The 23,111-nt window shown below is 38.4% G+C and overlaps 1 protein-coding gene across 1 annotated transcript in view; it reads right to left on the bottom strand.

Annotated features, from left to right (window-relative positions):
- Positions 1-3,091: 3,091 nt before the first annotated feature.
- The window catches only part of VWA8 (von Willebrand factor A domain containing 8), a 404,132-nt gene continuing 384,112 nt past the window's right edge, over positions 3,092-23,111 (bottom strand). Inside the window, exons 41-45 of the mRNA XM_051983869.1 lie at positions 16,457-16,582; positions 14,665-14,823; positions 7,847-7,942; positions 6,889-7,127; positions 3,092-4,602 (exon numbers count right to left, since the gene is read on the bottom strand). Of these exons, the coding sequence (XP_051839829.1) occupies positions 4,494-4,602; positions 6,889-7,127; positions 7,847-7,942; positions 14,665-14,823; positions 16,457-16,582 (729 nt within the window). The 3' untranslated portion in view covers positions 3,092-4,493. The remainder of the gene's footprint in view (positions 4,603-6,888; positions 7,128-7,846; positions 7,943-14,664; positions 14,824-16,456; positions 16,583-23,111) is intronic.

Here is a 23,111-nt window from a genome sequence, read left to right as displayed (position 1 = left end):
TAAGTGCTTTTTGGTGGTTTAGATGAACTTCCTCAGGCCATGAATGAAATAAGTCTGCTTTATGCTACCTCCATCCTCAGGACAGGACAGCTTGGTCTGAAGGTGGCAGGAACCCAAGGGACCCCTTTGCTCAAACACCTCCCTTCTACATCTGAGGAAACTGACAGTGAGCTCCTTGGGGGGGTAGGGTTATCTTGCCTTGCCCAGCATAGTTTGAGGCTGTACAGCGGGTACATAATAAATGTTTATTTATTGACCCAACAGGAGCAAGATCTGCCCCACGATGTGAGAAAAGTTCAACATTCCTCTCTTGTCAGCTTCCATATTTAATCCGAGAAAAGCACGGGACACAAATTCTTGTACTCTGCATGTGATTCAGTATCACACTCGATCCTCGGGGGTACGATTCTGGTGAATTATTCCTGCCTGTTTTGAGTCCAAATACTCCTGCTTCCCCAAATGCCCCACAGCGGAGCAGCTTTTCTAAAAGGCCAAATGCCCAATGAAAAACGTCCTGGTGGCTGTGGCTTCTCCCGTAGTTTGTTGGCCCAGAGGTCCCACACGATGCTGCTCGTGATTCTTCTGAGCTTGAAAGACTCTGTAATGAGGTTGGATGGAGCAGAACACAACGTTCCCGCTGGCCTCTGGCCCCCAGAGCTCCAATGAGCATTTATTTCATCCTCCATCCTCCATCCCCAGCGAGGAGCCAAATACCGCAAGCGCCCTTCTATTTTAGAATTATGTAACACTGGCATTCTAAAACAAACTGCCCTGCTGTGCAGCAACAGATGCTCTCTCTGTTTAAAGGGTAGCGACCCGATGGCATTTAGTCTTGGAAAAGAGCGTCAGATCATTCGCAACTTGAGCTGTGTGCTTGCCAAGCAGCTTCCCCTTTCTCAAGGGAGATTTTTTTGTTTTGTTTTGTTTACCAGGATTTAACAACTTGGAAAAAAAAAGCACAATTAATCATTGTTCATCAGGAGCACAAAGGTCACGTGCAGTGGCTTTCTACTCCCCCTCCTCCTATTTGATTCCCTCTGTGAGGAGCCACGGATTCTGTAATTATCATTCTCTTAAAGCAGCAATGAACTTGATAAGAGGAAAGGTACAGGAAACAAATCTTAGTACCTAATACTGAAGAGACATCTCAAATTAAAATCACCTTTTCCCCTGAGCCTATCTGGCTCTGTGAAGGCCATTGAAATGACTTATTTAGGACAAACACACAGATGCAAAAAGAATGCCACATAAATGTACTGTCTATGGAAATTAGGAGATGGTTTATCGTTGGTGGGCTTCTGATAAACTGTCGTAAGGTGTGTGGCTCTGGACAGATTTTCTAGGGACAAAATCCCTGATCCTAAATCAATCTATGACATAGATATCACACAATTTCCACAAGAAATTAAAATGGAATTCCTTAACATTACCTTGAGTTATAATATTTACCATGTATATCTATGTATGTATGTGTGTATATGTAAAAACCATGTATATATTTGTGTGTATATTTTACAATAGCATGACTTTTCTTTATAATGATAGCAAATAAGACTTTTCAGACAAATATTTTAAAATATCTTATAATGTCAGTGTGTGGGCAAATTTAAAATCAATGAATTTTACAATATTGTAATAAAATAGCCGATTGTGTTCAATTTGCCAGATGAATCTGGGACATTTAATCCTACATGGACCTTGACCTCAAAGAACTATTATGCAGGAGAGAGATATGGATGACTTGTTGACTTATTCTGGTAGCTGTTTTTCATGATAAAAAAAAAATGCTACCCAGAAGCCCCATTAGCAAATTCCTCCAAGCTCTTACTTCTTCTGCTATTTATAATAATTTACATTTCTTTCTGTGTCCTGAGGGGTGCAGGATGGAAGCAGGGTTTGAACCTTCTGGAATTAGCTTATTACTCCTACTTTCACTTGCTCCTCTAAACAAATATATTGTCTATGGAAAAATCACTTTCTAAATGAAAATCTGGCATTTGAAGTTTTGCTGCTTGTTTTCAGAAAAATATTGCTGACGACAATAGAGCTTTCCACCTCTGACATTTCATAGGAGGCTGCTATAAAGAATGACTCACACTAAATATACGAGGCACTTAAGCAGCATTTCTTATACAGGCCTTATAGTTTTGCTTTTAACTTTGCTCTTTGTGAGTGAATACAAAAGACTCTAGAGAGGGTAGTGTTAGCATATATTGTGGCTACTTTATCATCCCTCCACCCCTTGCCAATAATGGATCTTCTCATCATTTTGTGAATGTTTTGTTAAAATAGAGATTTAAACTTCATGCCTTAAAATCCTGACAATAAGACACGCTTATGTATAAGCTTATTATTATTAAATACATTCAGAGATAAATGCATAAGCTTTGGGTGACTGCAGAAGTGGAAATTAACTAGCCCCTTCTCAATTTTTCCCCATTAAGAAATGGGTAGGATTTCCTCAGGGTAGGATTTCAACTGAGATGAGAGAGGAGGAAACAATTTCCAGAGCTTCCCGCAGCTTATATGGTTTTAAATAATCAAGACTAGATTCCTCCTGTCCTCCATCCCCTATGCCGTGTTGTTTCTTTAGTTGTCCAGAGTCTGAACTCCCAAAGGCTTATCTGGTCAATGTTACTGAGGTAAGTGCAAACTCAGGGTAGACTGTGGCTGAGGACACACACACGGGCCCCAAGCTAACTGCCAAAGATCATCGCTGAAGCCGGAAGCGCTTGCTTACTGGGCAGTGGTGATGGAACTAACAAAGAACTTGGAGGGAGCCATCTTGCCTGCTGGGGAGCCCCTTAATGTGCCTGGTGGAGGGAGGCAGGCAAGCCGAGAGGGATCCAGGGGAGCTGTAATAATGTATAGCCCAAGGACTGTCAAAGGCATCACTTCACTCTGGAAAAAAATAGAAACTGCCTTAAAATGTAAATGAAAAAGCAACAGCTCCAGCCCTCCAGTGTACAAACCCACAGGGTGATTCTCTCTGCAAACTCTTTCAATGGCTCAAATCCTTCCCTCCACTGGGCAGCCTCAGGCCTGGGAGCCAGACAGTGGGCACGGAATCAGGCAACAGCAACAAAATACATTAGAAATTGGATCGCTTTTTATTGGACAGTCAATTATGGAGGGTGGAACACACTGGATGGTTTATCTTCGCAGACTCTTAGACTTAATTAAGAAGACATAATGAGCTATATACAACTTCAATTTCTATTAGATTTTAAAGTTACATTATTTATTATAACTGACTTCATTATTTATAATTTATAATAACTGACTTGAGGGTCAATTGTGAACTAAAGCTGCTATATCAATGGTGGAGTCCAGCTCTTGCTGCAGAAGTGACATCTGGCTGGTTGGGAAAGGTCAACCTGCTGGAGCAAGTTTGTGAACGAGGGGAGGAAAGGCACACAGTGTGAGGATGTTTCCATCCTTCCACAGGAAAGGTACCTGACTGTTCTTAGGGGCCACTAGTACCTTGACATGTGTTTATTTTCCTTTATGCCTTCTTTTGGGGAGATAGCCATCCTTATGTTACCTGTCTCTTGAAATAATGTTTTTCATGTAGACAGATATTACAAATTTTGCATTTTGTGTAACTAAACGAAGTAGTGGAAAGAGTTTTTCGGTGAAGAACCACTGAAATGGGAAGAAATCATAAAGGGCAGGGAACCAGTGAAAATAAATGTTTGTTGAATTAACTATTGTTTCCCTGTCTCTCGTTCTCCCTTCCTGGAGGTGGCAGATAGAAAAGGACATTGGGTCTTAAATGTTTCATTGGAAAATCAGAGTAGTGTAACTTTTTCATATTTCTGTGGGGAGAGAAGGCAATCCAAGAATCTTTGGATTCCTTCTGATTATATTCAAGAAAAGAGAATTATTGAAAGAATCAACTCTTTTTAAAAATTCTCCTGTTAGAAGGATATCTTCAGTCAGTTTCATTGGCTGAATACCGGATCATCCCACACTAATGCTAACTCTATTGTTCTCAAGAACTCAAGGGGTGGAGGAGAACTGAATGAGGAGATGGATGGTAGCAATTATTGGACAAGAGCAGATTGGACGGACGTGTGATGGCTTACATTTCCATAATTCGGAATGGGGTGTTCAGTTTAGTTTGATAGGGCTACCTTGTATAGAGATCCGTTTGTCATTTCACTTTATAAAAGCAAAGAGGGATTGTTCTTTGTCCAACAGGCTCCTGGTCTATAGTTCTCAGCTGTCTTCTTCTGCCCCTAGTCTTCTGCCAAAGGCAGACCAATCAGATTCTTGAACTTTAATGAGTGACTGTAAATTTCTACAGGTAAGCCCCACACTTCTGTCTTTCTGACTGAAGAATAATTATTTAGAGAGACTTGGATAATGCAGATTAAAATGTTTCACCATCCCTTCTTTTTTGAGAAGCAGAACTTTTTAGAGTGATACATATTCTTGCTTTAATTTACCTTGTGTAGTGGCTAAACTAGAGGGCCCATAAAGGACCCTTCTTAGACACTGGACAACATGGTAGAAGTGAAGATCTGCTGTAGAATTTGAGGGATCTCCTTGGTATCCATAGCAACAAAGGACCGGCCTGCTGGTAGAGTTTTCTGAAGCCTGTGGGTTTAGAATGGGAAAAAAATTACCAATGCAAATTGGAACTGCCCTTCTTCTGCCAGCCTCAGTAACCTAGAGTCCTCAGAGTTTCTTAAAAAAAAAAAAAAAAGGAAGTTTTTACTTTCTAATACCTGGCCAGTCACTGGACTTTCATCCAGTTGTCAGCAGGGATAAAGGGCTTGGGAAAGCAGTGAGAGTACCCACTGGAGGGGGAGGATCTGGCATAAGGAGCTTTTCAGTAAGACAATAAGCCTCTTTCAAAAGATTTTCTTTCATTTATTATAGTCACTGTTTCTGTAGTTTGAAATTCCCTCTTTAGAGAACTTGATTAACTGGGCTGATCCCTGGCCCCTTCTCCCTCCATCCCCCTAAGGGCTCTGGGGCCACATGGAGTATATTCTCAGAATTTTAATCTTCCTTCAAAAAAGCTGTATTCTCAATAAAGATCATTTTGTTACATCCTGTCGCATAGTGACTGAAGGGCAGTTTTCATTTTCTATCTGCTACTAAGTAAGTAGCCAGGCAGAATGGAGAGAGCCTTGGTCTTGGATTCTGCAGAATTGGATTCAAATCTTGCCATTAACATTTATTGGCTGCCTGACCCTGGGGAAGCTTAGGTTCTTCACCCCTAAAATGGGAATAACTATCTTACTTGTACTATCTTCCCCAGAGCTGCCGTGAGGAGGGGTTCTTAAAGGTGACTGATTTTGGTTATAGGACCCTGGTGACATTGGCTTAGAAAAATCAACATAATTCAATTCAATTCAAAATATTTACTGAGTACACTTAATATGAAAGAAGGGAAGATGAAAAAGGACATTATACCCCAAGAAGCCTAATCATCTCTCCGAGGTGGGCTCTGAACCTGAATCCTCTGTCTGCACATCCTGAGCCTTTTCCACTGGAGAGGGAGAGCTGCAGGGGACAGGAGGTCTCCTGGAAGAAGTGGGCACCAGAGAGCTGGGTTTCAATAGGAAATGCTATGGAGGTGGGGGGTGGGAGAAGAAAGATGGGGGGACTGCATAAAGTCTCAGAACGGACACAGGCTGGCACATCAGGGCTCAACAGCCCTCTAGGAGATTCTGGAAGTGGCGTAGATGGAAGTGGTGCCATGAAATGACCTCTTTCGATTCCAGTGAAATAGAATAGAAAAAATAAAGCCAGAACGAGTTTGTCCGGAGGAAAATCATCAGAGGAGCACAGGGTCAACAGGATCAAATACTATGGAATGTAAAGGATGAGGAGGATTCAGAAGAACATCAAGATTGAGTCATTAGTCCATGGTGACCATGGAGTGATAGGGAGAAGAGTGAGATTCAGCGGGTCGCCAAGTGGGGAAATGAATAAAAACAATGATAACCTAGACAGTGCCTTAAGACTGACAAAGTGCTTGCACTGGTTATCGCAGTTGATCCTCAGAACAACCCTGAGAAGAAGGCGCTATTGTTATCCCCATTATTTTACAGACAAGACAACAGAGATAACTTGCTGAGGCAGGATTTAAACTTTCCACTGTACCACGGGGGAGGTGATAAGAAAATTCAGACAATGAGTATAACAAGTGAGTGGAGAAGACAGGAGGAATAACAGAATCAAGTGAAGTTTTGTTGTTGTTGTTTGTTTGTTTGTTTTAAGAATAGGGAACACCTGAGGCTATTTGTAGACAAAAGGGAAGGATAAAAGAGAGAGGCAGAAATAAAAAAACTGGAAGAGAGAAGGGATGATCAATTCATTAAGTTATTCTTAAGGCCTGTGACATGTCAAGCACTATGATACTAGAGATACAAAGACAAAGATGGACAGTCCCTATTCTTATTACATTCTATCAGAAGAGCCAACACAAATACACATGCTATATATTATGTGCATATTCATCTTTATAGAAATATATACATGTATTTATACATATATATCTATATGTAATATGCCTATGTACCTACATAATATACATACAAGTATATATATATAATAGACTCTTGTATTATATATAACATAATATATGTCTATTATGTTATATATCATATATAATATGTTATAATACATAAATTTATCTAAAGACACAAATATATGTTTATATATATTTCTATGTAGATAAATAAACACAGGTACTTTTGGGGGGAAGGCATTAGGAGCTAAGGGGATCAGCAAAAGTGTCATGTAAAGGTTGGTATATAAGTTGAACTTTGACTGAAAGTAGAGTTGCTAAGAGACAGAGGTGAAAAGGGTGTACATTCCAGGGATGAGGGATAGATGAAATATTTCCTTTGATTCTATAAGAACACATACCTTTCTGCTTGGTCCCCTAAAGATCCAATGAATATGGCAAAAGCGTTTACTTGGGGGTTGGCTGTCAAGACCCGGGCGAAGCTCATTGGATGTATGCCATACCGTTCCAGGTTAGCGTCACTCAGGACAATGACAAAGTACTCATCAGCCTCCTCTTTGGCAATCTCATTGATGGCATGTTCCGTTCCTTCTAAAGTATGGTCTCCACTCATGCAGAATTGTGCGTGTGCATGCATTGTCTGTGAGCAGAAGACACAGATTAAAAATCTTGGGGAAGAAGCCTCTTTATAAAATGGACATTTGCAATAGCAGCTATGGCTGTGTATCAGCTATTACCATGGAAACTATGATATGCTTGCACTATTTCTGTGAAAAATCCTCGAGAAATTACATGATATAAAGTTGAGCTCTCAAACTGTTTCCCCTCTGCTATAGGAACAGAGAAAAATCACCTCCTGTTCAGTTTGTGAAACTCCTCCAAATGTATTTTTTCTTTCTATCTCTGGTTAGAGACTATTTGTAGGATTACAAAATTTGATATCGAAGAGAGCTTGAGAGAAAACAAAATGTATTTTCCCTTTCCTTTCTTCTTCCTCACCTCTCTCTCTTCAAAAACCAAACCAAACTGCTTTATAAGGTCAATATATTTTAAAGAACAGCACCCCAAAGCTACCAACTAGATCTAGAACCTGAGATAACTCACAGAAACAGGGTTCTAAGCAGAGTAATTGGAATGTAGGAGAGGGACTATGATGACTTTGGATTTGGATATTTTTTGTTAGAAGCCCAAGATAGGGTGAAATATATTACTGGGTTTTCCCCTCAAGGTAGTGTGTTAACATTGGGAAAAAAAAAATTCCTATGTTATATCTCTTCTTCACTGTATATTTTTAATGACCAAAAGACACTTTCTGTAGATCTGCATCAGTACACAGATGTATCCTCGGAATGTCTTTACCTTCAGAATCTGAAGTCTTTCCTTATTGTTCTTGGGGATTTTGTCCAATGGAACCAAGTTTACATAACCATCTCCAGAGTGTCCAGCGATGTCATACTGCATGTAAGAGAATCAGACAGTCAGAAATTTACATTATATCTTTGACCCAACTACCATCCATCTGCCTATCTAGAAGTAGGTAATTGTTTTACTTCTGGGGAATTGTATTTAGTTCTAGGCACCATCTTTTAAGAAGAACTGTGACAAAGTTGACCATATCCATACAAAAAAATTAAATTTAGTGAAGAATCTGAAAACATGCCCTAAGAAAAACTTTATAAGGGACTGAGAATAACTAGCCTGAAATGAGGAAATATGAGGAATGTGTAAGAATATGATAATTGCCTTCAAAAATTTGAAGTATCATTTAGAAGAAAATTATATAGAGAGGTTTTGGTTCAATATAAGAATTTCTTAGCATAACCATTGGAAAGAGGAATGAGCTATTGTAATGGGCTGAGGCTTGAGTTGATGCACTGAGGTCCCAAGCACATGAGGCTAAATAGTAATTGGATCATACTCTATTAATATATAAGCTTGGAGAAAGAATGCCCCCCACCCACTCTTTGTGCAAGTCCTGATGTGTTGTATAGGAAATGACGATTTTGGTGGGTGGAGGCAGGGGAGTGGAAAAGGAAGGGGAAAGAGAGACTGCTTGCATTGCCATTGTGACGGCCTTTCAGTTCAGATCCCCCTCTGTTAGCTGGCTTCCTGTTGCAGCTGCCCATATTGTTATCGCAATCTTTCTTGCCCATATTGCTATCGCAATCTTTATTCACCTCTTCACTTCAATAAAGATTGAAGATTTTTCCCTTAACCTGAATTCCTGACTCCGGCTAATTTTAAATACGTGGTCATTACAAGCTATTTTAGTAACAAGTTCCTTGCCCCCATTATACTTAAAAAAGAGGGCTGATTTGTACTTGCCAAGGATGTTGGAGAAGGAATTACTGAATTGGTTAGGGAACTGGATTAAATGACATCTGAACTCTCCCCTAAAGCTATGATGCTATGACTAGTCGTGTGGAACTAGCTAGGTAATGGGCACCTGTAAGGCATACTAATAGCTTCTGGTGGATGAGGTAGTATAACGTTTGGGCTAGCTTTCTGGAGGACTGCGGGACAGCCTTGATCTTACTGGAGGAGCGCAGGAGGCAGGAGAGCCACCAGGAGGATGGTCAAAAATGGAATGTCTCATTTCCTGTCCTCTCAGGCCTTATACACCTTAGTACAATTACATCATTACAGCATACTATGCATGGGTGAACTAGAGAACCATTACATCACCATACTAAGTACTAAGTATACATGTGAACTAGAGAACCATCATATCATCTATTCCACTGAGTTAACACCTTGTTTCAAATACACTTCTCCAGAGTTCTGGCCCTCTCCATGTAGAACTTGAGAAGTTATGGGTACTGTCAGACAACTTTAGGATAAAATAATTTAAGAAACATCAATACAAATCAACAAATAATTATCGAGTACTTACTTTGTGCAATGCTACAACATATAGAAAGATATGTAGGACATGGTCTCTAAGCGACAAAATATTCACAGAAATACTTTTTGCGGTTGTAAAATACATACAATCTATATTCATTGATTGGTCAATAGCTGTACAAATTGTAGTATATGGACATAATTATGTCATAAGAAATGATGACTAAAAGGAATTATAAGCAGATGTATAGGAAGACTGGCAAGTCAGACCTGGAGACTGAAAATGATGTGAATAAAAACGCTAAAAGATATTTGAATTCTGATTTCAGTGTAGTGGTCAAATGAACCAATGATAAAGGATGTCTTCCTCCTCTTAGTAGAATGAGGAAAGCCTACGTGCAAATTCTTCCTGGGTGACTGTGGGCAAACAGAAGCTCTTTCAGCTTCAGCTTTCTCATCTGCACCTACTTCCCAGGGCTGCTGTGAACTCCAAGGAGATAATGTGCAAGGTGCTTTGAAAATCTTAATGCACTACATAAATGCTGGCTATTATTATCATTCTCATTATTTTTTTTTCTTCTCCTTCGAGATGGTAGCAGTGGTGGTGGGGGGTGATCACAGACTCATGTTGTCAAGCTCAGAAGCTGTCAGATGCTTTTGTGTAATTGTTTTTCTTTGTTCTGAGTAAGGACTCTATTACAAAGAGATGGATTCTAAAAATATCAGGAATAAGATTATAACCCTGTTTCATGTCTCATTCCTAATGCTTCTCATATCTGTAAGCAGAGGCACTAAGGAGCTGTACCACCATCCTCCCAGTCAGTCAGTTTGTAACCTTCGAGTGTATCCTTCTTTAACTCCCTTACTCCATCTATCCAATCTACCTCCCTACTGTTTTTTGCATCTGACCCTTTCTCACAGTTTACATGATAACCACCCATCTCATTCAGGCCTCTATCCCCCTTAGCCTGGATTATCATCATACCCTCCTAATTTCCCCACTTCAAAGCTCTCCCCACGTCAAGTCTCCATGTAGTAGCCAAAGTAATTTTCTTTTTTTCTTTTCTTTTTTCTTTTTTTTCTTTTTGCTGAGGCAATTGGGGTTAAGTGACTTGTGACTTGCCCAGGGTCACACAGCCAGGAAGTGTTGGATTTGAACTCAGGCCCTCCTGACTTCAGGGCTTCACTGGGCCACCTAGCTGCTCCTAGGTAATTTTCTAAATGGCAAGAGGGACCAGGTCTTATTCTTACTTGATCATACTGAGAGTTCTCTTTTAATTTTAGAATCAAACAGAACAAACATTTTCTGAAAATTATGCCAAATCTTTTGGGACAAAATGGCCATACACTTGACTTTCTAAAACCCTCCAACTTTGCCTGAAACTCTTAACTATAATTTTATTGCCAACAATATTGTACAGCAGATGCCATTAAATAGTAACCAATTAGATTGGTTGCAAATCCATGAAAGCTAAAAAGTTACTGGATATTTATTTCACCATGATGCAACTTAAGGCACTTTTTTTCTCCTGAACCACCTCTCTCCCCCAAAAAACTCCAATCCTAAATTTACTGTAAATATGAAACTCGGTTAATTTATACTATTTTCTCTAATAAAAGAAACATTTAAAATTTTCCTTACTTTCTTGAAAGAAAAATAGTTGTGCAGATGGAGGGAAATACTAACCTTTCATACTGTTGCTTTTATTTTCTATCAGTTAAATTTTTATTAGTTACATCTTTTGAAATAAAAAACTTCTGAATGATTTATTTTAAATAACATGGAAAATCAAAAATAATGTTAAAACTGTTTTGCAATTACTCACATATTTAAATGAATTTAAACTCACAAAATGTCACTACTTTTAGTCACTCTTTTTTCAGTTATTTTCCCTCAGGAATCTTTGTTTTTTATTTTCATTGACTTTTCCTCTTAAACTAGCATATATTCCATTCTTCCAGTTCTGCTTTTTATTATGTTCTATATTAGTTCATAAAAATTTTTCCAAATTTCCTTATAATCCTCATATTTGTCAATCTTAATTGCATTGCAGCATTCCAGTACATTAATGTATCACAATTTACTCAACTATTCCCTCAAAGGAGATTAAGTTGCTTCCAATTTTTTTTTTTTTTTTGCACAGGAAGTTGTTATGCATATATTTAGCAGAAAGCAATTTTTTTTTGTTTTGTTTTTGATATAATTCTCTAGGTATTTAACTGGATTAAAGGGTATGATTATTTCTGTAACTTTTATTGCATATCATCAGAATGCTCATTAAAAAACATTCTCCGAGTTCATAATTCACCAACAACGAGAGTGCATCTGTTTCTCTACACTCCTGCTAACACTGAATTCCATTGTTTTAAATTATTTTTAATAATTTGATAGGAGGTAGCACTTCAATGTTGTTTTAGCTGGCATTTCTTTGATTATTTCATAAGATTAAATGTGGAAGTTGTTTCAAGAACTATGGATGTGAAGGATAAGAGGGATAAATATAAGAGTATTGGGAAAGGAGTACTGGGGAGGTGGGGGATGGAGATTTAATGGGAAAAGAAAAGACTGCTGGGTCCTAGAAGAGGCAGATTACGGGCTGGCACTAAAGGACCAGCCTTATCAACATATACCTCCCTTGCTGTGACAGGAGGAAAAAAGGCTGATGTAGTTGAACCTTTCAGAGAGGAGGGAATTTACAGGAGTTCTTTGGTTCTTTTAAGAGCCAGCTCATCTGCCATTCTTTGCCTTTGTTAATGCTCAGCTAATAGTGCTTTCTTCATCATCCCTATGGTTACCTTGTGTATGTTGTGTAAATACTTATAAATGTGTGTGTATATGTGTGTATGTATGTATGTATCGTCTCCTTCATTAGCACATGAGCACCTGGACAGCAGAGATCATCTCGCTTTTGTATTTTGTAATACAATGTTTGTACACTGTACAATGTTTGTAAAATAGCAGGCATCTCCTAGTTTGGGGACACAAGTTACACTCCCTGCTACTATGGAGGCTCAGGTTAGTGGGTCACTTGAGTTTGGGAATTCTGAGGGCTAAAGCTGACCAATTAATTACTAGGTCCAGCATTAATGTCGGGGACTACCAGGCTGCCTAAGAGCGAGTGAACCAGACCAGGTCAGAGCTCCCCAGATAGCAGGAGGAGGATCAGCCCAGAGCATTTCCAGCCTGGGGAAGATGGGGAAAGCCAATCTCAAAAATGAACAAACAAAACAAAAAAGTTTTTCACTCATTTTTTGGGAAGAAGAGAAAATGGAGTCAGAAAGACCTGATAAGAATCTACTGTATTAGTTGAAGGTGATAAGAAAGAAATAATAATAATAATAATGATAACAAGTGTTACCTTATTGATCAATAGTGAGCTCCTTGAGGGGCAGGGATTGTCTTTTGCTTTTTATTGTGTCTTTAAGTGCTTGAAACAATATTTATAGTGTTTGCTTAATACATATTTATTGGCTAATTGATCTTCACAACAATCCTGTTCTTATCTCCATTTTTGTTGTTAGGACCAACTCTTCATTACATTATTTGGAGCTTTCTTGGCAAAGATCCTGGCTGGCTCTCGCTATATCCTTCTTCACCTGATTTTAAACGGAGGCAAACAGGGTTCAGTGACTTGCCCAGGACCATGACCAGGCACTAGATGTGTCTTCAAGACTCCAGGCCCAGTATTCACTACAGCACTTAGCTGCCTTTTCTCCATTTTACAGCTAAGAAAGCTGAGGCAGACGGCAGTTAAGCGACTTCCTCAGCTAGCCAGTGTCTGAGACTGGATTTCAGGTCCTGATTCTATTCACTGTGCACGCAGCAGCAGCTTACAGAGAGACAGAAGTAGAAAAAGGAAGGAGGGAAGGCTCCAAGGGACTGGAGAAGTTACCTGTGGCACATCTCCTTAAGGTCTGTTTTATTTCAAGTCTTGCATTAAGCACTAAGTGAGTGACAAAATCTCTAAGATTTCTGTACAGAAGAGTGCCGGAGGCCTCGATAAATCTGTTTCCAAAGTGACCCTGGAGGGAACTGCTTCTAGTCTAGAGGGCAATGCTCCAAGATGGTGCCAGGCAGACTGTCTATGTTGGAGGACTTGATGAAGTAATTTGCTAAAGAGGATCATAACTTACTTCTGAAGAAACACGATCAGTTCCCTGAAATACAAGTGGTTTTCCTGCAGTGGGTGGGAGTAAGTGGGCTATAAATGAATATGACTTTTTACTTCCTTTTAGCTGACGGGTAAAATTCTTCTTGTTCAGATGACATCAGATGAAGCTTTGCAAAGCTCTATTCCTTTTCAAACTTCTTGGCTCCCAGGAGTCTGCCCACATGCTCATTTCCTCCACTGGGGAGGATTATTTGTGCCTGCCCAGTGCCAGAACTTCTGGTCAATGTAGCCAAAAAAAAAAAAAAAAGTCAATCTAGTTCTAAAAACCAGTCAGACCAATGGGTAAGCAGAAAAAATAAGTAACTGAATGCCTGGATCTTTCACTTTTTTACACCAGATTTGGGCCTCACAAAGACTTGACCCAGAGGCATCTTTGCAACATCTATCTCTTCCTTTATTTTGTCATTTAAAAAAATCCATGAGCTGAAGATAGGAGAGGAAAAGGATCTTGTTTAGTCTTTGCAAACTTCCAAATACTATATAAATGCTATTATTAGTAGTAGCATCAGCGGTAGCTATAGTGTACTGGGGATAAAAAGCTTGGTCTTAAGATCTGTGTTCAAGTCCTGCCTTGGACTCATATCAGATGTGTGTGCTGGCAAGTCAGTTAGCCTGTCAGTACTCCAGGCAACACTCTGAGGTGCTGTTTCAGAGAAAGTGCTGACATGTTTTCATAGAGGGAGAGCCCTCCTTCAGGGGGTACAAGGAATTCTAATTCTTATTATTCAGGGGACACATCATGGGGACTGGGAAGGGCTATTCAATGGTTTCTAGAAGCTTATATCTTGCTCCTTCTATGAGGGAGACATGAGATTGTTGACTATCCAAAATAAATAAAATGTCTGGAAGGAATGCAAAGGACCTCCAATGTGAAACTTTCTCTTACTGCATATATAAAACTTTAAGACTTTTACAAAAACCATCTAGCCTCTAATACTGAAGAACCATAACATCACTAACAAATTTGGAAATCCTCCTAATCTTTCTAGGGGTATAACTTCTTTTCATTCTGCAGTTTTTCCTTCTGCCATTATTCCAATAGCCTACATCATTTCCCCCCGCATTGCTGCATGCAGCCTATATCAGCGATGCATTATCATTGAACTCTTTGTTTGGTTTTGTTATCAAATTCTTTTCTGAACTGTTTGCAAATTCAGTTACCTTGAACTTCTCTTCATAGTTCTCAAAAGCTTCCATGACCATGCAGACAGCCTCCATGGAGCGCTCCAGGCGACCGTCCACCCCATTAAAGCGATACATGCTGCCAGACACATCCACCAAGAGCCGAAGACGTTTGGGTTTCTGCTGAGGACTCCCAAGCTGAGAGTAAAAAACAAACAAACCTCACAATTTACAAGTGGGACATTCTCATAAACTAAGAAGCTCTCCTTGTTCAATGAGAACAGTAAATTACTCTGGGATTGAATACTGCTCCCTCTCAAAGCACAAGATCTTTGCTGTGAGGGCCAGCTGGCCAACAACTTAACCTGTAGCTCAGAGTAGCAGGTAGAAAAGTTTCTGCAGATTTTGCTTCAGTAAATGCAATCTTAGATATCTGCTCATGGCAGCAGCTACATGGGAATGTTTTGGAATACCATCGTATTTCAAAGAGGGCCTAAACCAATCTTGTAAAGTTAATTTATTGCTGTTAATACTTACCTCCAAATAATTAATAATAATAATAATAATAATAATAGTAAAAACAATTCCATTTCATTCTTAATTAGTGCTTCAATGCTAAAAATGCTGCTATAGTTATAAATACCTCAGGAGGAAAAATCCACATCTGCTTTAACAATCACTGATACAAAGGGTTTTTTCCCACCCTTTCCCACCCCCAAATCATTATCCCCATATGTCACAAGATGTGTCTGAATTCCTGAACAAATTGATTTGAAGAGATGGTCTGGCAAAAGATTTCAGAAAAAATTTTTTTGAGGGTTTCTTTTCTCTTTATTACCATCTTATTACCCATCTCCACTAATGGGTGAACTGCTAATTTTCTCTATTCTCCTCTATAATATTAGAGACAATGAAGCAACAAATCTTGTTAACTGAAGTGCGAAGTGTCTAGATTAAACTGAACTCTGTGTACTCTTCCCAGGCATTATATAAGGTGTAAAGGAATTTTCTTTAATTGACCAATTCCAAATCAATCTGGTATTCTGTACTTGCTCACATATGTGAAAGCTTTACAGAAAAGAGATTTAGCAAATTTAAGGAAATGTTCCTTTTTACCTTCTTAGTCTATGATTTCATGACCACAGAACTTCAAATATGATGGATACTAGGCAAGGTCAGTTTGGCTCAATGACTCACCAAAATTAAGTACACTGCGATGATCAACCACTAATGATTTCAAATATTCCCTTAAACATATATGATTACTATGATGTGAGTCAGTGAAGAGAAAAAGCTGTCCAGAGATGTAAATGTTGTCATATCAACGACATAGAAACAAGAGTTTCCCAAACTATCAAGATACTTTCTCCGAATCCATATTTTTAACATGACAAGTGACTATGCAGCAATTTTGATTACTTATGAAGATAGGAAATCACTGATGTCTTTTGGCAGCTAAATACTTCACCCGCCTGTATTACTTATATATCAGCACTGAATAACAAATATAGAAATAGAAGGGAGCTCAGAGACTATTGAGTCCAACTTCCTTATTTTTTTAGATTTGAAGAAACAGAGGCAAAATGTGGTTAAGTGACTTGCCCAAGATCAAACAGCTAGTCACTTAATCACATTTTGCCTCCATTTCCTCAAAGAGGAAATTTCTCCAATGCTTTTTTTTTAACTGCCACATTTAAATTTCAGTTTTTTTTTTTTATGATGCCAGCAAATTGAAAAGTAAAAATAAGTGAGACCAAAGAAAGCTAGAATATACAAGACTTAATCAGTTATCAGGCTCACTTTCTGAGGTCAATGAACCCTGAATACTTACTTCTGGCTGCATTTCTCCTCGTCGTTTATAAATTGTTTTTTCTCCAGTCAATCCATCGATTATCTTAGCATCATCTAACTCCCCACTAGGTTGGTGTTTCAGCCATTGTCGTTCTTTACCCTTGGCCTGAAAGACAAAATATACATGTCACATTAGTTCTATTTAACTATGCAGGCATATGTCTACATCTTTACATCGAGGAAGAAAAAAAACCAGGACATACACCAGGACTTTTCAATAACTGATGGTCATATTGGCTTGACTCACTGAAACTTGAACACTTTCATAAACAGACTAGTTTCTTCCATAGTGAGATTTATTCCTATTGTCAAAGAACACGTTCTTTCTGATGATTTTGTCAGTTTTAATGGTTTTCACATATGGTACTTTAATGTGAATGATGAAATGTTAACATTTAAAACACATAGGATCTAGAAAATAGCATGCAAATGAACCTCTGGAGAGCTGTACAATATGAAGAAATCTAACAGAGAAACATTTGTTCTGGGTCATCTGTCAACTACTCTTGGAAAATTTATTAAGTAAAAAAAAAAAAGCAAGATTTATTAAAATTATCTCTGAGTAACTACAGTGGAGTCATGGTACTAAAAATTCTTCCATTAGAAAATAATTCATAATTGGAAGCTTTCTGTGACTTAACCTAAAAATTTTTTAATAGCTAAAAACAGTGGTATGATCATATTCTATGAACTATGTTTATGTTTGTTCTATTGCATTAACTGATATATTGAGTTATTTTTCATATTTTCAACATCTTCCAATAATTGCAATAATATTATTGAAATCATTCCCATGCAAAGCAGAATAAAATGATGCTTAAAGAACAGTGAATATAATAATTAAATATAAAACTGTAACATACATAAATGGAATATCCAAAAGTCTTATTGTAGCTTTAAGTTAGCAAAGCTTCTGCAATAAAATTTTTGGGCTTAAAACATCTTGTTCATTTCCCCTACATCTCCTAGAATGCCTCTAGAACTCAACTTCTTGAACTGTGGATCACAACCCCAAATGGGGTCTTGTAACTAAATATGGGAGTAGCAAAATTTTGATTTGTTATCAGGTGGAAAAAGTTTAAGAAGCCCTGCTACAGAGTACTGTAAAAATCCTAGACCAGCATCAAGGTATATCTTAAGATCCTAGAAGCACTGAAGCTAGTCTCATATATGTGAATAAGCAGTGGTTAGTAAGTAACAGACTAGAGAGAATGCCTTGGTCCAAGGGTGATGGTCATCTTTCAGGTGATCCAGAATTTCCACCAATCGTGTAAAACATTGTTTTAAGTGCTGTGGACACAAGAAAATGCAAAACGGTCGCTGCCACCAAGAAGCTTACATTTGAATGGGGCAAACAATGTATATTATATCAGAATTTATAAGATTAATACTGAGTAGATGTAAGGTAACCTTGAAGGAGAGGGGGAGGAAGTTGCTCTTGAGTTGAATCTTAAAGGAGGCTAGGAATTCTTGGGAGGGAGAATATTACCGGCATGCAAAGACAGGGAGAGAGGAGATGAAATATAATGTTCAAGGATCAGAAAACACGTCAGTATGGTTAGAAGCTAGAGTGAAGGGAGACCAAGAGGATGGAAGATGACTGGGAAGATGGGAAGATTAAGATTCAGAAACAAAAGGATGCTGGGAAACTTGTTCTTTCTCCACATTCATTCTGGGACTGTTTATTTACTTCTAAAATGAGGATCATGACAACTACTGCACATGATTATTAAAGCACAGGGAATAATAACAGTATACAGCTAGTTACACCTGGACCTTGGAAAGGTACTTATCTTTAGCTCAATTCAATAAGCATTTAATTAAACACCTGCTGTATTCTGAGCAATGTAATAGGTGCTACAGATACACAAACAAAAATACAAGTCCTTGCCCTCAAGAAGCTTGGAGGAGAGAGGGGGCAGAAAGCAGGACAGCAATCCTGGATATATGGATAAGCCAATAAAAAGCAGACTCAAAACAAAGATCAGTAATTTTGGAGAGCATTAACAAGAAGCAGAATTGTAAATATACATGTATATATATATGTGTGTGTGTGTGTTTGTGTGTAGTGTGGTGACAAGGGTAAAGCTTGCACAGTGGTATGGAGGTAGGAGATGTATAATTGTGTTCAGTAAGGTCACTTGGCTGAAACATAGACTGTGTGAGGAGGAACAATGTAACATCAATCTGGAAATCCAGGCTAGAGGAAAATTGCAAAGAGCTTTAATGGCAAGAAGTAGTCACTAAATTTTTCTGAGCAGGAGTTATATGGTTGAAACTGTGGATTAAGAATTATTAATTTGGTAGCAGATACCACTCTGAAGGCAGAAAGTGAGGAAGAATTAGGAGTTTGCTTGATGAGAATAAAAGAGAAAAGCATAAAAGTTGGCTTAAAGCTAAACATCTTAAAAAGCTAAGATGATAGCAAATGGTCCCAATCACTGCCTGGCAAAGAGAGAGAGAAAAAAGGAAGCAGTGCCAGATTTTATATTGAAAAATATAATAATATAAATGTTGTCATATGGATGGCTGTAGTCACGAAATTAAAAGATGCTTCTTGGAAGGAAAGCTATGGCAAATCTGGACAACCCACTAAAAAGGAGAGACATCACCTTGCTGACAAAGATCCACATACTCAAAGTTATTCTTTTTCCAGTAGCAATGTTTGGCTGTGAAAGCGGAACTATACAGAAAGCCAAGTACCACAGAAGTGATGCTTTCAAGTTGTGGAAAAGACTTGAGGATCCTTTGGGCAGCAAGGAGATCAATAAATACTTAAAGAATCAGATTATTCATTGGAAGGCCAAATATTGATGCTGAAGCTTACATACTTAGGCCACATAATGAGAAGACAGAACTCAGAGGAAAACCAACCTGGTGTTGGGAAAGACTAAAGGTAAAAGGAGAAGGGAATGGCAGAGGATGAGATGAATGAGATGAGCGTCATGGAAGACAACAATATTTGGGAGATTGTGGAGGACAAAAGGGCCCGGCATACCATGGTCCATGGGGTCACAGAGAGTCAAATATGACTGTACAATTGAACAATAACAAATGCAGGTTGAACTGAAAAAGTAGGGAAATGAATCTGGGACGGAGATGTCCAGCTGATGGCAGGTAACATGGGCTAGAGTTCCAAAGAGATGTTATAATTGGATAGATGGATTTGAGAGTCATCTACATTGTGAGGATATTTTAATTAAAGACCCATGGGAGCTGATTCAATCTTGAGCATATAGAAGGAGAAAATTGGGCCTTGGTATACAACTACAACAGTGGTGGGAAACAGATGATGACTCAGTGAACACTGAAAAGGTTAAAGATAAAAAGAAGATCCAGGAGAGTTCAATGCCATGAAAATCCAGGGAGAAGGAAAAAGTGATTGTAATAGATAATCATCAGTGGCAAAAGCTGAAGAGAGGCCAAGGTGGAGGAGGGCTGAGAAAAGGCTATTAGATGAGATTACTGGTAACTAGAAAAAGAATTATCCAAATTATACAGTTAGAACAGGGTAATTGGCAAGGGAGTGTGGAGGGTTATAATGTGAAACAGATTCTAGCCATTCTGAAAGGCCAGTGAATGAATAAATGAAGAAAAGTTATTAAGTATTTACTATGTTTTACTTGTTGACTCATTCCAATCACTGAAGTATTCTGCTTTGGAAAATTTTAGATCTTTTTATTTCAAGTGCAAATGCTCCACTCATTTCATTGGTAATGATTACAAATGAAAAGGAAACTGCCCATATTTCATACAGTGGAAAAGTTTATTACTACAGGGAACAATTCTAAGTAATAACAAAGTGAATTAGAAGTCAAAAAGAAAAGAAGAAAACATTTATTAAGTACCTACTTTGCACTAGCCAGTTTGTTGAGTAAATAATTTACAAATATCTCATTTGATCCTTACAACAATCTTGGGATGAAGATGATACTGTTATCTCTATTTTATAGTTGAGGAAACTGAGATGGACTGAGGTCAGTTAAATGCCTTGCTCAGGGTCACTCAGCTAAGAAATATTTGAGATCTCTAACCTCAGCTCTGTATCCTCTGTACTCCTATAAGCCCCAGGAAGACCAAGGCTTAAGTCTCACCTCAGCTCTTCACTAGCTGTGTGACTGACTCCAAGGTAAATATTCAACCTCTTGGAGCCAGTTTCTTCATTTATAAAATGAATCCCTTCCTCACAGGGTTGTCGTGATGATCAAATGAGATAATACATGTAAAGCATTTTAAACTTAAAAACATTATGTAAATGTGAGATCCAGCCTGAACAAACTGTAGGAAGAAAATCAGGAGGTGGGCACTGTGCCGAGGGAGGCTCTGCTGGCCATGGACCCTGCTTTTGGAGATGGCAATAAAGGCTGTTCAGGATGATGGCAGCATGGTGCAAAGGAAGAAAACCTTAGTTCAGTTCCCACTTTGGGGATCTGTTACTTGTATGAGCTTGGGCACATCACCTGCCTCAGGGGCACCAATTTCCTTCTTGGAGAAATAAGGGGGTTTGATTCAATGGCCTCCAAAGTCCCTTTCAGCTCCATATCTATGAGCCCATGGTAATGAGACCCATTCTTCAATGGCATTTTTGTAATCAGTCTCACCAGAGTATAGTCATACCCTATATAAGGAACAAGCCAAAGGGAGATGCTATGCTACAATCTGGCAAAGTTAAGAGCAGCTGCAGAGCTGGAGGCAACCGACATGAAGCCCAAAGTGGCAGATGTGCTTCCAAGGCAGCAGATGAGAGCTCAAGATAGTAGGTAACGGAGGACTATGCACTTAATGGTAAAATGGGCAGTGTGAGATTTGTGTAATTTTTTAGTCAACTTTTATAAATAGTTAATGCCAGTAATTTAGTCCTCACTGAGCTGTTCTATTCACATGCAGGTCGTATGCAGGTGTCATATGCAGGTCCAAATTTTATATTTATGCAAAGATATAACCACATATCCATAAAAATATGAACATATCTTTTAAAAAGTATGCAAATGCTTTTCTTTTCTCACTCCTTTTGCCATTAACAATGCAAACATTACACTTATAAATGCTGAATAATTTTGACTCTATTCATGTGGGCTTAATTTTCTTGACAGTTTTCTTTGTTTTTGAGAGACATGAAGATGCTTTGTTATTGTTACCAGTACAAAACAAAAAAATATACTAAATATCATTTTCCTGTAAAACATAAATGCAAAATATAAACTTTTAGAGTAAGTAAGCAAAATTTTATTATGATGATTTCATTAGCTGTATTTGTACAAGAATGGATTAATGTAATTGAAGCTCAGCATTTTAAGATACTGAAAAAAGAGAACCTTTTTCCTCCCCAAGTTTTATAGTTGACTATGTTATTGAATAAAATTTGAGCATTTCCAAACAATTTTCTAAGCCTCTTAAAGTATTTAATATTTTCACAGGAAATTGCCAGGATTTTCAATCATATACAATGGCTAAAATCCCCACAAATATTCGAATAAACTCAGTTTTTACTGAATGTTCAAGAAACTCTTATTTTACAAAATAAGTCATGAAGATGGAATTTAGAAGGTCAAAGGAAGTTTTAACTGGAAAGGTCATTGGAGATCAGCTCATTTTAGGATGAGGACATGAAACCCAGATTAATTGACTTGCCTGAAGTTATATATCTGGGATGAGAACCCAGGGTTCTTTCAGTTGAGTGTTTTTTCCTATTACATATAAGATTGTAGAGTCCTGGAAACTGAAATCAAGGACTGAGATTGCATTGCTCTTATTCACCTTGGCCATTTTCTGCCCTGCTGCTGCTTCTACTTAGCTCTGACTTCCTTGAGACCCTGCCTCCTCATTTTTACCTGGGTCATTTTCTGTCCTGTTACTCTCCCGCTTTCCAATATACTCAATGCTATGAGAGATCTGACTTTTTCCGGGGGGGAGTATTCTTGAATTTCATTACAAACGAACAGGAAATGATATGGAAGAGATATAAAGCAACAGTTTCTTCTATTACAGTTTAGCATCATTATCAGGTTCCATCAGTTTCCATGGATCAGCAACTCATTCCAGACCCATATCATGGAAGAATCAGTGGGACTGGCTTTGTGTGGGAACATGTTGATGGGCAAATTCAGGTAGCATGTGTGGCAGCTGGTGAGTCTCTCACTTACTCCTCTGAACCTTCCCACACATAGCATAGGGCAAAGGGGCACAGTACAGAGAGGTACAGCATATATATCTTGGATGAATTTATCTGTGCTTCAGATAGAGTAGACATCTTAGAGAAAGCCAAAGCTGGGATGCAAGCTCTGAATCCATCTGTGGGCTCCTAAGGTCCTCTAGGACCTTCTATTCTCTAGAATTAATGGACACTATGCTACCATTGCCTCTGGAAAGGATTATTCTGCCTTACTATTCCATTCATCATTCCTGTAATTTCCTAGATTCTGCTATACTTGTTGCCTCCCCTATTAAAATGTAGGAGTCAAGCAGAAAGACTCTTTCCACTTTTTTATCTTACCTCAGGCTCTTAGTTCAGCCTGGCCTTTAGTAAGTGCTTAAAAAAATGCTTTCATCTTTACTCATTAAAAAACCACACAAGAGAATGCCATTTTAAAGTAGTATCTTGAACATAGTAAACAGTTAATAAAAAACCTACTGAA

The sequence above is a fragment of the Antechinus flavipes genome, chromosome 3 (genome assembly GCF_016432865.1).
Source record: "Antechinus flavipes isolate AdamAnt ecotype Samford, QLD, Australia chromosome 3, AdamAnt_v2, whole genome shotgun sequence".
Taxonomy (NCBI): domain Eukaryota; kingdom Metazoa; phylum Chordata; class Mammalia; order Dasyuromorphia; family Dasyuridae; genus Antechinus; species Antechinus flavipes.
Note: the sequence above shows the minus strand (reverse complement) of the source record. Positions and strands in the feature narration are given on the sequence as shown.